General features: G+C 39.3%; 1 protein-coding gene across 4 annotated transcripts in view; it reads right to left on the reverse strand.

Moving 5' to 3' along the window:
• Window positions 1-951: 951 nt before the first annotated feature.
• KIAA2026 (KIAA2026 ortholog) overlaps window positions 952-13931 on the reverse strand; it is a 53383-nt gene continuing 40403 nt past the window's right edge. For 3 of the 4 annotated variants that reach the window (XM_051643295.1, XM_051643294.1, XM_051643297.1), the window contains 3 exons: window positions 11102-11217; window positions 7310-7497; window positions 952-5160 (listed from right to left, as the gene is read on the reverse strand). In XM_051643295.1, coding sequence (XP_051499255.1) covers window positions 1547-5160; window positions 7310-7497; window positions 11102-11217 — 3918 coding nt within the window. In that variant the 3' untranslated portion in view covers window positions 952-1546. The remainder of the gene's footprint in view (window positions 5161-7309; window positions 7498-11101; window positions 11218-13931) is intronic. The other variant, XM_051643296.1, reaches the window with a different exon arrangement.

Here is a 13931-nt window from a genome sequence, read left to right on the forward strand (position 1 = left end):
CTAGTTTCTAAATAAACAACCAACAAAAAAATCCTATCCCCCTGCAATGTTCAGTCTAAGACTGTATCTTCCAAGCAGCTAACAGACTGTGACTTCAGATTTTAAAACAACACCTATAAAATAACAATCTTCCATAAAATAAGAGCTACTAGGTAGTAGCCCTTTCATTATATGCTAAGATTCAAAAGATACCAGAAAACTCCTCTGCTTCCATGAACACTGCACTATGTATCTGTGAATCCAGCAGATCTGCAGAAAACAACCCAAGGGTTTTATAAGAACAAAAGCTGAAAATTAGGCAACAAATATTAAATACACTATAAAAAGGGAAGATTTATGTAATATGTTCCCATTCAAAGCAATAATAAGGCCTCCTTTAATAGTGTGTAAGCATTTAACAGTGCTTACAGATAAACAAATTAAAAGCTAAAGAAAAAAGTACATATCTAGAAAGCATGATTAGTGAAAAAAATGGATAGCTTGTTATGGCTAGACAAGAGATTGAAGCTATCAGGTCTGCAGAAAGCCATATGAGGCTGTAAAAAAAAAAAAAAAAATTATGATGAACTGTTCAATAGATCCATGAGATTTATGACAAAACATGGTAGTCCTGAATAGCAACCAGTATGACTTAGACCAGTGTCTGGGAAACCATTTCTTACCACATCACTGGAGATTTTAGGCAATATAACCAAACATTTAATAAGAATGGATGAAGTATGGGTTATCCCCCTTGTATGAAGAGGATCAACAAATTGGCCTTCCTTCCAACTCCTATTAAATCATGTGAAATGTAAATTACAAAGGTAAGCAGAAGAGATTAAATAACTTCATCCTACTATATTCCAAATGCTGAGATATATCTGCATTAAGTAGGAAGATGTGTATATATATATTCTGCCATGGTGTAACAGGTAGATACATTTGTCAACTACCACCCACACAAATAAGTACAGCAACTTGTTTTATTATATGCAGATTCTTCTGCATTGTTGCTAAACAGTACACTGGTCCAAAGTTACTAAAATACTTAAAAAACTATACATATGTAAACAAAACATAAATACGACAGCATAGTTCTTTGTACATACAGTTCAGTACATACTGTTAGTAATTCATGAATATGTACAGTTCTATACCATAGACTGCATTTTGACAATGCATAAATATTTTTTTACAGGACCAAATAAAAAATAAATTTGACAAATAAAAGGGAGATGTATACTGTCATAAACACACTGGCAAACAGTCCCTACTGTAAGATGGATCATGTGCAAAAGGCTACATTTCTCCAAACTAAAATGCTTAATAAACTCCTTGGTCATTACTGACCTTGTTACTAAAGAACTCTCTGAAAACATCTGACAAACTAAATGAATTTTAATTCCTTCTCTTAAGCCCCACAGGGAAATATGAAAGAACCGCAGTCTTAAGCAATTTTGAGTAAATCAACTGTTTCAAACAATGTAAGAAATTATTCAATAGTTACAACTTTTAAAGTCAGAAGAATCCCCAAAAATTTCAAAGTGGCTCATTTGCAGTAAAGTCAGGATGCAGCTTTGTCAGGTTTATCAAGGCAAGATGACTGAGATGCAGGGAAGACAGTGGTAGGATTTCTGCTTGTGGACACAACAACAGGAGGCAGCGATGAAAACACTGAAGAAACTTTTGATGCTGGAGTGTTTATAGCATTCAGAATGGCTCCTTCTGGACTAACCAACAGTTTTTTGATAGATGTGTCTAAGTGAAACACTTTAGTGTTGCTTGGTAAATGGGAGTTTGGAGGGTACGCAGCAGAAACAACAGAAGATGTAGTTATAACGTTAACAGGAGATTTTATCACTGATGACACAGCCGGTGCTGCTGCTGACAGCAGAGTACATGAGCTAACTGGAGTACTAAGTATCTGGGGTGTTGCATATACGATGGGTAAAGCATCTGCAGAACCAAAGGAGTTCACAATTTTTGTAGAACTTTTCAAAGGAAGTTTTGATATTTGCCAACTTAATGAATTACTTGGTGCTAGCATGATTTTTGAGTTTATTGGACTAACAACAGGTATACCTTGAGGCTCTTGACCATGGTTAATACTGGTATTACACGAGAGAAGAAGAACGTGGCTGCCAGCTCCAAGGCCTTGTGGTGGAACAACAAAACGAGTACCATTAATCATCATCTGCGTTCCAGGTGCCAAAGGCATACAGGTGTTAATGACTATTTTCTGTTGAATGCAAGGTTCATTCCACTGACCTCCTGCTTTGCTTGTTAGAGTTGGTGAACTTGCAGACATCTGAACAGCAGAAGCACAAGTGTCAGTATGACTTCGTTTCTCTGTACTGGGAGGCACCTGCTGGCACTGTAGGGAAGAAAAACTGGGAAAACTAATGACTTTACCTGTATTTGGTGACGGAGGGGGCAACACGTTCTGAGGTTTGTGAAGAACTGCATTACTTGGTATAGCAGCCAGAACTCCTGATGTCTGAAACTGAAGCGGTGTGGGCAACTGGCTCTTTTGTACTGGATGAGAAGTTGGAACTGCTGTCAAGCGAGGAACTGTATGTAACAATTTATGGGGGGTGGCTACCACTCCAGGCAAGCTAATGACTGGAAATTGCAAAGCAGATGCCATGTTTTGAAGAGATACTGTTGGTTGTGTTGTTGAAATCAGCACAGATGAAGCAAGATGTCCTGTTTTCACAGTTGATACAGCCACAGTATTTCCACTACTTGATGTACACAGTCGATTACCCAGAACTGGCCTTACTCTTGAGGGATCATTTCCCTTAATCAAGACAGTGGGCCATGTTCCACAAGAAGTCTCACTTGATGTTACTGAAACAGATTCTACACATGCATTTGCTGTTGTTACTCTAGAGGCACTTTCAGCTTTTGTTGCAACACATACAGATTCACTAAATGCAACAGCACTTCGACTCACAAAGCTTGGAACAGGAACTAAAGCACTGCTACTTGTCAAAGTTAGTGCCAAGCCCATGCTCTTTTTGTCTTCTCCTTCAGAAATGGCAGAATGCAATATATTAACTGGTGGAGCCTGTTGTACACTGCCTTTTGTATTTACAATGGTTTGACCTATATTTAGTCCAACTTTGACATCTTTTACTTGAGCAATGGTTGGCGACGAATTTATTCTTATTGGTGCTCCTACTGTAGATGGGATCAGAACCAACTGTGGTTGTTCTGTAGCATTAACAAGGGTTTTGCTTAGGGAAGAAGGAAGGTTATGTTTTAATGCCTCTGCAACTTGACTGGTGGTTGATGGGCCACTGGCAATTTGTGTGTTAATAAAAACCAACTTCTGAGCATTAATAGCAGTGGATGCCAGAGAGGGTATAATACTGACTCCTGATGCCCCACAGGGTGATAAAATAGGTGGACTTGTGACTAATGTAAATTTCTGGACTGGAGTACCACTGATTAAATCTCCATTTGGTGCCGAGTTAGACTCAGACTGTGTAACAGGTTTTATTTTAGTTTTAGTATAACCTTGCTGCTGCACTAAAGAATTTGGAGTTATGACAGTGTTATTTTGTCCAATGCTAGTCACACTAACAGGACTGTTTGGAGTTGCTGACATCAAATTGCTAACTAATGAAACGGAGGATAAAGAAGAGGACATGCAGCAGGAGTTCTCTATTACTCGACCCAAAGTACCCCCAACAACAGGCTGCTGTAATGTAAATTTGGAATTTTTCTCCATTGTCTGGGAAAAATCAGCTGGGAAAGCTGGCATGTTAACAGAAGCAGCTGTTGATGGGGCAAACCCAAAAGATGATGCTTGTCCAATATGTGGGAGACCAGATGTGGCTGTTGCTACAGATGGGGGAGTAGAACATGATAATGCGGTGGTTTTTGGCACAAGAAAAGTCTGAAATTGAGGTGTGTAAGTGAGAACTGAACTAGATGATAAACTACTAGGTGAAATCTGGTCTGGGTTTGTTTGCACTTTTACAATTCCTGTGTTTCCGCCTCGTGTTGTGACCAGAATAGAATGTGATTCTCTTATACACACAGTCTTCAGTTCTTGCCTAGCTTCAAAGGAGTCATTTGTCTGCTGTGATGCAACACTATGACTGGCAGAAGCAGTGTTTGGAGATGCACTTACTGCTGTTGCTGATATCATACACTGACTAGCTGTGGAAGGAGGAGGTGAAGTCAAAGACACAGGTAATGTGGCAGCTGAAACTGTAGTCTTGATTTTGTCAGTCTGGAGCATCTTAATTGATGATAACAAGTTACCTGCTGAAGTTACAGCAAGCATGGATTGTGTACTGTTTATGGGACCGGTCACTTGTGACAATTGGGTAATATTCTTGTTAAAAATTGTACTAAATGACTGAGTGGTAGCACTTGCAGAGCCTGTTACTAGAGGAGGTTTTAAAGAAACACTGACATTTGATATTTCTGGTAAAGCTGTATGTTGCAGTTCTGATGATTCTTGTAGTGACTCGGTGTCCTTGGATACAACTTTTCCTTCCTTCTGCTGAATAAGAAAATTCTTAGGTAAAATAAGAACTTGTTGCATGACTTTTTCTCCAGTTTTAGGGTCAATCACAGGTTGCACTTGAATTTTCACGGAGCTGTTGTGAAGGTCTATTGGTACACAGTCACCACTTGGCATTTTGTATATAATTTGTAAAGGAGTTTTTGAGTTGGTCTGGCAGGGCAATGCTGGTTTTATCAGTGATGATTTCAAAGGTGATAAAACTGGATTTTCAGAAGTAGACACATTTATGCCTTGGGGAGGTACCAGCTGATTTGTTAAGGTCACTTTGTTCCCAGTATTCTTGGCAAGCAAGGCCTGGATGGGTTTGGTCCCTTTCAGAAAGTTTGATACTGATGTTGTAGGTTCTGTCAAGGAAAATGATTCCAGAGTTGACCCTTCAAATTTATTCAGCTCAGCCAAACAACTATCTGGCTGCAGGCTACTTTCTGAACTCTGGGTCACTGCCTCAATACTGCTCAGTTTAGCTTTCTTCCTTGGTGAAAGTTCATTAGTGCTTTGATCCAGACAACTACTTTGCTTGGACTGTCGTTTAACACATTTGGGAAGTGTCTTCTGTATTTCTTTAGAAGTTGATTCTTTTTTCAGAATTCTGTTTTTTCCTGCAGGAAAGTTCATCTCTAACAGTTTTGTTCCATCTGCAAGGATATTAGAACAGAAACTGTGTTTTACATATTTGCAATTTATAACAATTTTACAGCACCTAGCTGAAGGCAAAATGCTAGTTTGCAAGTGTAAGGACATGTGGAAGGAGAATGTCTGCTTCTTTAAGGGTATCTGGTCAAGGAGGTACATAACAAAAGAAGAAAACAATCAATAAGAATATACAGGGACACAAACCCAACTGGCATAGGAGACAAGAAGTAACATCAAGCCTGGTCATTCACACTAATTGATAAAAGCGTGTGAGAGAGTGAGACAGTTTATTCCAGCAAGGTCCTCTCATCAAGGACAGGGTTAATTAGGAAACTGAGGGAAAACGGGGGAAGCCAGAAAAAATAATACAAAGACACAGATCAAACAAACAAGCATGGAGACAAAGACAAGAAGGAACTTCATCAGTCAAAACAACTGATGGGCTATCAAAAGCTGCAGGTGCCCTTTCCAGGATAGTCAACCTGGACTTTGCAACTGATATGATTGTAAGCCAGGGGAGATCCTGGACACTGGGCTGCAAGGGGTGAAGGAATCAGTAAAGTTATACAAACCCAGGACAAGATGTGCAGCAGAAGGGGAAGTTAAAACCAGGGTTACAGCCTGTGTGACTGGTGCCAGCTGTTGGGTGAGTGTCTGTGTCTTCCCCAAACCCAGTGTGTATGGAGGCAGTGTGTATCCACTTGCAAACTTCAAGCCACATTACCTAAGGAGGGGGGTGGCAGGCTGGGGTCTGGGTTGGTGTTATCAGTCAGAATTGTGAGTGTGGGGTGCCTGCAGGACCAGGCTGTGAGTACCACATTTCATACTGTGCAAGCAAGGCATGAAGTGAGTATGAGGGCCCAGGATACAGGCAGGAGTGCCAGGTGGACAGAGGGCCTGCGCTGGGGTTTTGAAAAGGTTTTGGCACTGGAGACCTGCAGAGAAGCCTCTGTCAGGAGAGGCCAGGAGCTGCCCCATGCCAGACACAACTGGGTCCAAACCAGATCCACTGCAGGACATAGCTGAGCCCATCAGACAAGCTGGTAATGCCTCATGGAAAATGCTGTACAGAAAAGTGTGATAGAGAGGAGTGTAGAAAAAACTGTAGGTGAAACAACCCTATAGACACCAAGGTAATTGAGGATGGAGAGAAAACAGGTGCTCCAGGCACTGGAATGGATTCCCCTGCAACCTGTGAAGACCACAGTGAAGCAAGATGATCTCCTCCCATGGAGTAACATGCTGGAGCAGGTATCTACACCAAAGCCTCTTGAGGACCCCATTCCACAGCAGCTGAATATGCCCTAAAGAAAGCTGCTGTGGAATGGAGAGCCCACACTGGAGCAGGCTCCTAAGAGGAACTGTAGCTTCTCAGGGACCCACACTGGAGCAATCTAACCCTGACTCTAGGCTGTGGAGAGGATCCATGCTGGAGCAGTTTGTGAAGGACTGTATCCTATGGGAGGGACCTCAAATTGGAGCAGTGCAAAAGTGTGAAGTAGACACAAAGTGTTATGAACTGACCTCAACACCTAATCTCTAGCCCTCCCTGTGCCAGATAGCAGGGGAGGAGAGCAAAAGAATTGGGAGCAAAGTTGAGACAGGGAAGAAAGTGCAGATGGCGGGGAGGGGGGAAGGTATTCGAGCTTTTGTCTTTCTCACCACCCCACTCTACATTTAAGTGGCAGTAAATCAACTTATTTGTCTGCAAGTGAGTCTGTTTTGCCTGTGACAGTAACTGGTGAGTGATCTTCCTGTCTGTATTTTGATCCATGAGCTTTCCCATCTTATTTCCTCTCCCTGTCTGTGAGGGAAGGCAAATGACACAGTGGCTGTGTGGGCATTTGGCAGCCAGCCAAGGTCAATGCACTATAAACATACATTCTGAGAAGACCTACTATGTTAGTACAGAAATAGTTAAGCAAAAAAAATAGTAAAAACTTGCATTAGTCGGAGTTTTTATCTTGGTCATGTCTGCCCTCCTCTAGTCTACATACGTCGACACACATCACAAGCTATTTCAATATGATCACAGTAGTAGTTAAGGTAAAAAAGCAGGGCACAAGCTCACAGGGAAAAGTTAATGTCCTCAACAAACTTGATTCCACTTCTGTATCATGTTCAAGCTACCAAATTCCAGTAAATGCTTACCAGTTTCTGGGTGATCTTTTTCAGGAACTTTCACATGTTCTACAGACTCTGAAGATTTAGTGCATGCTACTGCAAAAGAATCTTTGCCAGAATCAACTTCACTTTCATCATTACTCCACAATTCTCTGTTAAATTTTTCATGGTCTGGATGTCTTTTAAAGTCGTCATAGTCCTTCTTCAATCTAGACCTTAAAAATAACAAAACTAACTTTACTAAAGAACCAGACTAGTTTTAACATCTTTTTAATCTGTATTTGCTGCCACATAAAAAGTTGTGGCCAAACTGCTTGCGCCACTAAAAAAATTTCACGTAAGTTCTGTCTGCAAGTCTCCAAAACCTAGAAAACTGAATTCCATGTCATTAACTCCCCTAAAATTAGACAAAAAAACTGAATCAAATATGACCATCACCATTTTACTGCATCTATCTTCTGTTTCTGTTGCATTGTGACAAATGTACCTGTACGGACTTCTGTGTTACCTTGTAACATGTCTACTCTTTCCTCTGAAGGCAATCCCCAAGAGGGAATTTGGTAAATCTTTATTTTCTTAAATGCATAATGCTTTTGGCCCAGCTAGGAGACTGTAATGTAACTTTTTCTTTAAGAAAACTTTCTTACCTCTGGGCCATTAGAAGAGCTGCCATTGTCATTTCCATAGGCTTAACACTCCACTAAAGAATGTGCATAGGATGGAAATACATAGCTGCTTTATATATTCCAACACCGTTTACAAACATATCCACTTACCTTGGCACTCTTGAACTGCTACATATTTCCATTGTCCTTTCTTCTAAACAGTTGTTTAGAGAAGACTGATAGGGTATTTTAGTGTACAATACAGTAAACTACAGGATTCAGCTGGTGGTAATTGACACAATATCCGGGAAGATTATTTAGCAAGCAAATAGATTAAAAGAATCAGCATCTTGTGTGGAATAGAATCTAGTCTGAATCTAACACTTAAGACAGTAAGTTCTTAAATTTACCCAGTCTTACATTTTAAAGTAACAGTTTGCACTGAGTGCAGCACTGGCCAGCTGCTCCCTAAGAGATGAATAGAGAAGAGTCAAGCATGATGTCACAGCTGGCAGGACATAAGCCTCACCAGTCAGGATGTCATCCCATTGCATCTGAATGAAGGAGCAGGGCAGGCCTAGGGTTGGCATCTGGGTTCAACAAAGAGTCCAGATCAACAGCCAAGTTCCTGGTGCTGAGGAAGGTCTGAAGTCAAGCTGGGAAGTCAATTTACAGGGTCAGATCAGGATCGAGTCCAGTGATGGCTGCCAAGGTCAGAACTCAGTTGAGTTATTTATGGGCAGCTCCACAGTGATGATGCAGGTCCAAGGTCAGTATGAGGGTCAGTCCAGACGAGCGGGACCCATGGCCAGACAGGGTAACTGATGTAGTTAAGCCAGAAACTGGCAATCCTACAGCAAAGACTGAAGGTGGATGGAGGCCCAGGTGAACCTGGTCAGGGTCAGTAAGACCTAATTGTTTACTCACATCTTTGACACTTACTGAGAGAAGAAAACCTTGAAGTCTATATGAAGATGAAACATGGATGAAACTTCAACTCTGACTTTAAGGCTGATGTCTAGGTGTAAAAGAACTATGGAAGGACACTAGTGAACCACTATCGTACCATAGCTTCTAGATGGGAACTTCCATTTTTTCCTTTGAAGGAACTTCTGCTTTGGGGCCAGTGAACAAATACCATCAGGAGCACAAGTAGTAACCTTTCCTTTTAAATTTTGCTGCTATCCAAATACCACTTAACATTATATGCTGTTGTAACTTTGAAAAGACCAGAGCACCATTGGGAAGGGGAAAAAAAACAAAAACAAACAAAAAAAAGGATTTTTATCATAAATAGTTCTCCTACCAATTAAAGACAACAAAAAAGAAAGGAAAACTCCAGACTCTTACTCCATACTTAGGTCTTGCACAAAAGGAAGGAGACATGCCCAGCTCTTGACAATACAGAGGGTCAATGCTGTCATGCAACCAGATGTCAGCAGCAAGCTGAGACATCCTACAGACACTGTGACTGCAGCTAAGCTTGTGGTGGCACTGTTGTTTACACCAGCATAAGCAACCTTTTACTCAGTTGCTTCTTCCTTTTCACATGACATCTTTCTTCACTACTGTCATTGGTGCTACACAGCTGCCTAAAAGCTGAATAATGAACCTGACCAAGACATTGATCTTGCCTTCCCCCACACCTCTCTCTTTCTTCCCCACAATTTGTAAAGATTGTTTTTCAGCTAGAGCTGTGCTGGTATATTATGAGTCTGTCCAAAGAGTTATATAATGAAAATACTTCAGGTAGCATTGCTAAATAAAATGGAGTTACAGCCTAAAATATACATCCTGAGAAATCTAAATTATCTCAGAAATTAACCTCCACACTAAGTGCTTGCTTCTCTAGCTACTAGCACACATACGTGGCAAGAACTTGGCCACACAGTTCCAGACTAAAATTTACTCATGTATGGTACTTCTACACACTTTATACAACAATTCTACTTTTGTATTCTGTAATCACAGTTAATAAAAGAGAACTAATACTGGGCACCAAACCATTCAACAGCAGAATTTACATAAAGGAAAAACTGGAAACCCCATATACTGGAAGCTGAAATTCTCTCCATTAATATTACTATCTGCCATTTCCAAAAGGGGTCTGAATTGCTACACACAGGAAGACATGAACAGCTGAGGAAAATGAACAGAAGCATGGATAGAAAGGAATAGAAAAAAGCAAAGCTCTTACTTTGATCCATTATTTAAAGCAAAATGGTCAAATTTCCAAATAAGGACTTAATTCATGCATGATATCTATAAAATAAGCTACTAAGAAACCAACTCTTAGTAGTTCTGTTTACTGCCTTTGGTGCTATGATGGTGTTTTTTAAAAATATTACACCTTTTACACTTTTCAGAATTAGTTCTGCACTATGGGACTGTGCAAGTTGCTTCCTTCACACATTTAAGGAGCTGACTGACTTTACCTATTATCTGGCACAGTTCAAGCTTTTAATAATTACTTGTTTTTTAAATGCCTATGTGGCAGAACTAAGGTATGATTATAGCAACAGCTGTATGGCTAACAGACAACACCACCATACTTTAAAACACAATACCCATACCAAATCAATACTCAGTCTTTTCAGGATTTGTAATCTGGGTAGCAACTTCACTGCTACTAACACTGGCCCATACTAGATTTAAATCAGTCACCACTTCACTGATGTTTCTTGACACACATTATTTCAGATGCATTTCAAATTTACAAGGTTACAAAGACCTCAAAAGAATGTGGTTTTTTTGTTTTTTTTTTTTTTTTTTTTTTTTTTTTTTTTTTTTTTTTTTTGTGGAGAATTCATTAACAATCAACTTACATACCTTTTGACAGTAAGCAGTCTGACAAAGTATTCTAAGCAGCACTAGTCTAGTTTTCTACATACAGGTTTTCAGCACATCGAAACCAAATAAATAACAATATAAATCCTAGGTGGACTGTGATACAACTACTGGTAGGGATGCTTAAAGATTCCAGAGCATTTTAAAGGAAAAAAAAGATAAAATTTGGAGATTAGACTCAACTTTATTGAGAGACAGTAAATCTGGAACATAAAATAATGCTTCCAACTCAAGTACTGCCAGTGCCTCACTCCTCAAAGTTTTATTTTCATTTATTTGAGAAGCCAAATTGATTGATTTTTAAAAGGTGAATTTTGTTCTGTTTTCCATCCCATGTACTATTCTTTGAAAAAGAGCAGCTAATTACCTGTTTCTTTGAAATGCTTTCATTAGCTTTGGTTCCCATGGTAGCAGCTCATTAAGCAGTCGTATCAAGGTACCATGCAATTCCTTTACTGCTTGCTTTCGGTGGTACCATCTTCCCTGCAAACATAAATACCATTTTTCATTGCATTAGACCAGAAGCTTGTTATATTGGATTAGTACTACAATAATTCTGGTACACTAATACAGCACATGAGGAGAATAACTGGAAAAAAAATACTAGTAAGTTACAATTACAGCTACCCTTAGCCTATGCAAGACATTAATACTTACACTTTTATACTATGAAGAGAACGTTCTAGCAAAAAAACCCAATACTACAAGGATGTTCATTTTTTACAGGGTGAACTTCAAACCGATGCACAATCCTACAAACACACTATGTGTTTTAAATTACTCAACTGAGTAACTAATGTAGTTAATAATACATTCAGGACAGAGATGCCAACCCTACATGTACACTTGTGACAGACAGCAATTTATACAGAAAAATCTTACCTTAATCTCTTTAACATAAGTGATATAATTTATATTATTATTTGCAAGAACAATTTACTATAATTTTCAGGGATAAAACCACACAGTTTTTGCATTACATTTTTGTATCTTATTCAAATTTCTAGATAAAGACCTTTTTCGAAGAAAAGTTTTGCAAATTGGTAATTTATGAAATAACAGCCTATGCAGCAGTTTTCTAACATAAAAGCTTTTAAGATTTTAACTTAATTAAAATAAAAACTGGCTTTCATTTCCAAACTGATACACATAATGTTATGATTTTCCAGGAAGAATTCATGTTTTAATACATCTGGAAAGGCTGAATGAGGATAAAAGACACTAGGAAAATACAGTCAGCATGTATATATATGCAGCACAACCACAGAGGTCATAATGCTGAAGGCACATTCTTAACACCCTTAGATACCCCTTGTGAATATTTCTTCCCAGCAATTTATTCTCTAGTTTTTTACATATATGTGCATTGCTACATATATGTAGCAATGTACAAAAAGAGATGCGGTGTATTCTAGTATTTCTGCCACTCCAGTAATTCTGTGCATTTTGCGTAACTGAGGATTTTATCTCAACTTGTCAGCAAGGATGTAAGACAGTAAAGACACTATGCTTCTGCAAGAAAAAGAAGTAAGACTTGGGAACTTACTTCTTTCATATGCATGTTTAGCTTTTGATAGAGCTCGTATCCTTCACAGCTTCCTTTGGTCCAGCATACCAAGTAATGTAGAGCAGGAAAAGCTGGACAAATCTTGATACAGCTGCCTTTCCAAAGTCTACAATAGTGATTGTTCTATGGACTTTGGAATAATTCCTTTCCAGACATTTCAGCAGATCTCTTCAATGGACAGCAATATCAGTCAGGCTGAATGCTTCTTTGAAGACCAGGTATATATATTTTTATAGATAATAATTTACAGGTTACATAAGAAAAAAATCGCTACTTCTTCATTCTTCAATTAAAATTAGAAAAGCAAAAATTTTCAGTAGGAAATTCTGCCACATTACCACATAATTGTTAGTGTTGAGCTCACAGACAAGCCAGCGAACTGTACTCTAGCTTCCTTCACTTGTAGCTAGTCATACTTGCACATACAATGCATTGCAGCAGAAAACCTGCCACTGAGCACTGCAAGAGAAAAAAGCCCTTGTGCCTCCTGTAGCCTACCAAGGCTTTTGGTGTTACCTCCCAATGTTATCAGTAAACAGAATTGCTAACAAGAAAGAACACTATGTACACAGATTTATCTCTCTTGTAAGATACACAAAATTTCACAGACAGTTTTGAAAGGATTAATTTATACATTATACAGTATTGTGGATTGTAAGTGGATTGTACCAAAACAAAAATAAAAATGGCAAAAATAATGGCACTACTATCAGCATATAGAAATAAACACAGCATCACAGAATGGTTTTGCTTGGAAGGGACCTTAAAGATCATCTAGTTCCAATCCCTCTGCATTGGCAGGGACACCTTCCATTAGACCAGGTTGCTCAGAGCCCCATCCAACTAGCCCTTGAACATTTTGCCGTTATGAGGCCTCCACAGCTTCTCTGGACAAGGTATTCCAGTGTCTTTCCACCCTTGTAGTGAAAAATTTCCTCCTAAAGTCTAATCTAAATCTCCTCTTTTCAAGTTTTAAGTCATTACCCCTTGTCCTCTTGCTACATGCCCTTGTAAAAAGTCCCTCTCCAGCTTTTCTGCAGGCCTCCTTCAGGTATTAGAAGGTTGCTATGAGTTATCACTGGAGCCTTCTCTTCTCCAGGCTGAACAATCCCAAGTCTCTCTGCCTGTCTTCATAGGACAGATGCTCCAGTCCTCTAATCATTTTTGCAGCCCTCCTCTGGACTTGATCCAGAAGGTCCATTACCTTCCTGTGCTGGCGGATCCAGAACTGGACACAGTAATCCAGGTGGGGTCTCATGAGAGACAAGTAAAGAGGGAGAATCACCTCCCTTGACCTGCTGGCTATGCTTTGTTTTGGGCAGCCCAGGACACAGCTGGCTTTTTGGTCTGCAAGCTCACATGGCTGGCTCATGTAGATACATTTGAAATAGCAAAGAATGTGATGTTGGAAAACAGTATTAAAAACATAAAAAAATACTAAAAAATAAAAACAAAGAAATAATAATTTTCTATCTTTAAATAAAGCTTAAGTAGGAAATAAAAAAAGGATTTATGATGCAGGCAAATATCAGCTGACCACTGAGTAAACTTTGAAGTGATAACTGTATCATGCATTGAATATCCAGACACAAATAGAAGGCTTAGTCAAGAGCAGACTTCAAGACATGGC

Source organism: Apus apus, chromosome Z (genome assembly GCF_020740795.1).
Source record: "Apus apus isolate bApuApu2 chromosome Z, bApuApu2.pri.cur, whole genome shotgun sequence".
Classification (NCBI taxonomy): domain Eukaryota; kingdom Metazoa; phylum Chordata; class Aves; order Apodiformes; family Apodidae; genus Apus; species Apus apus.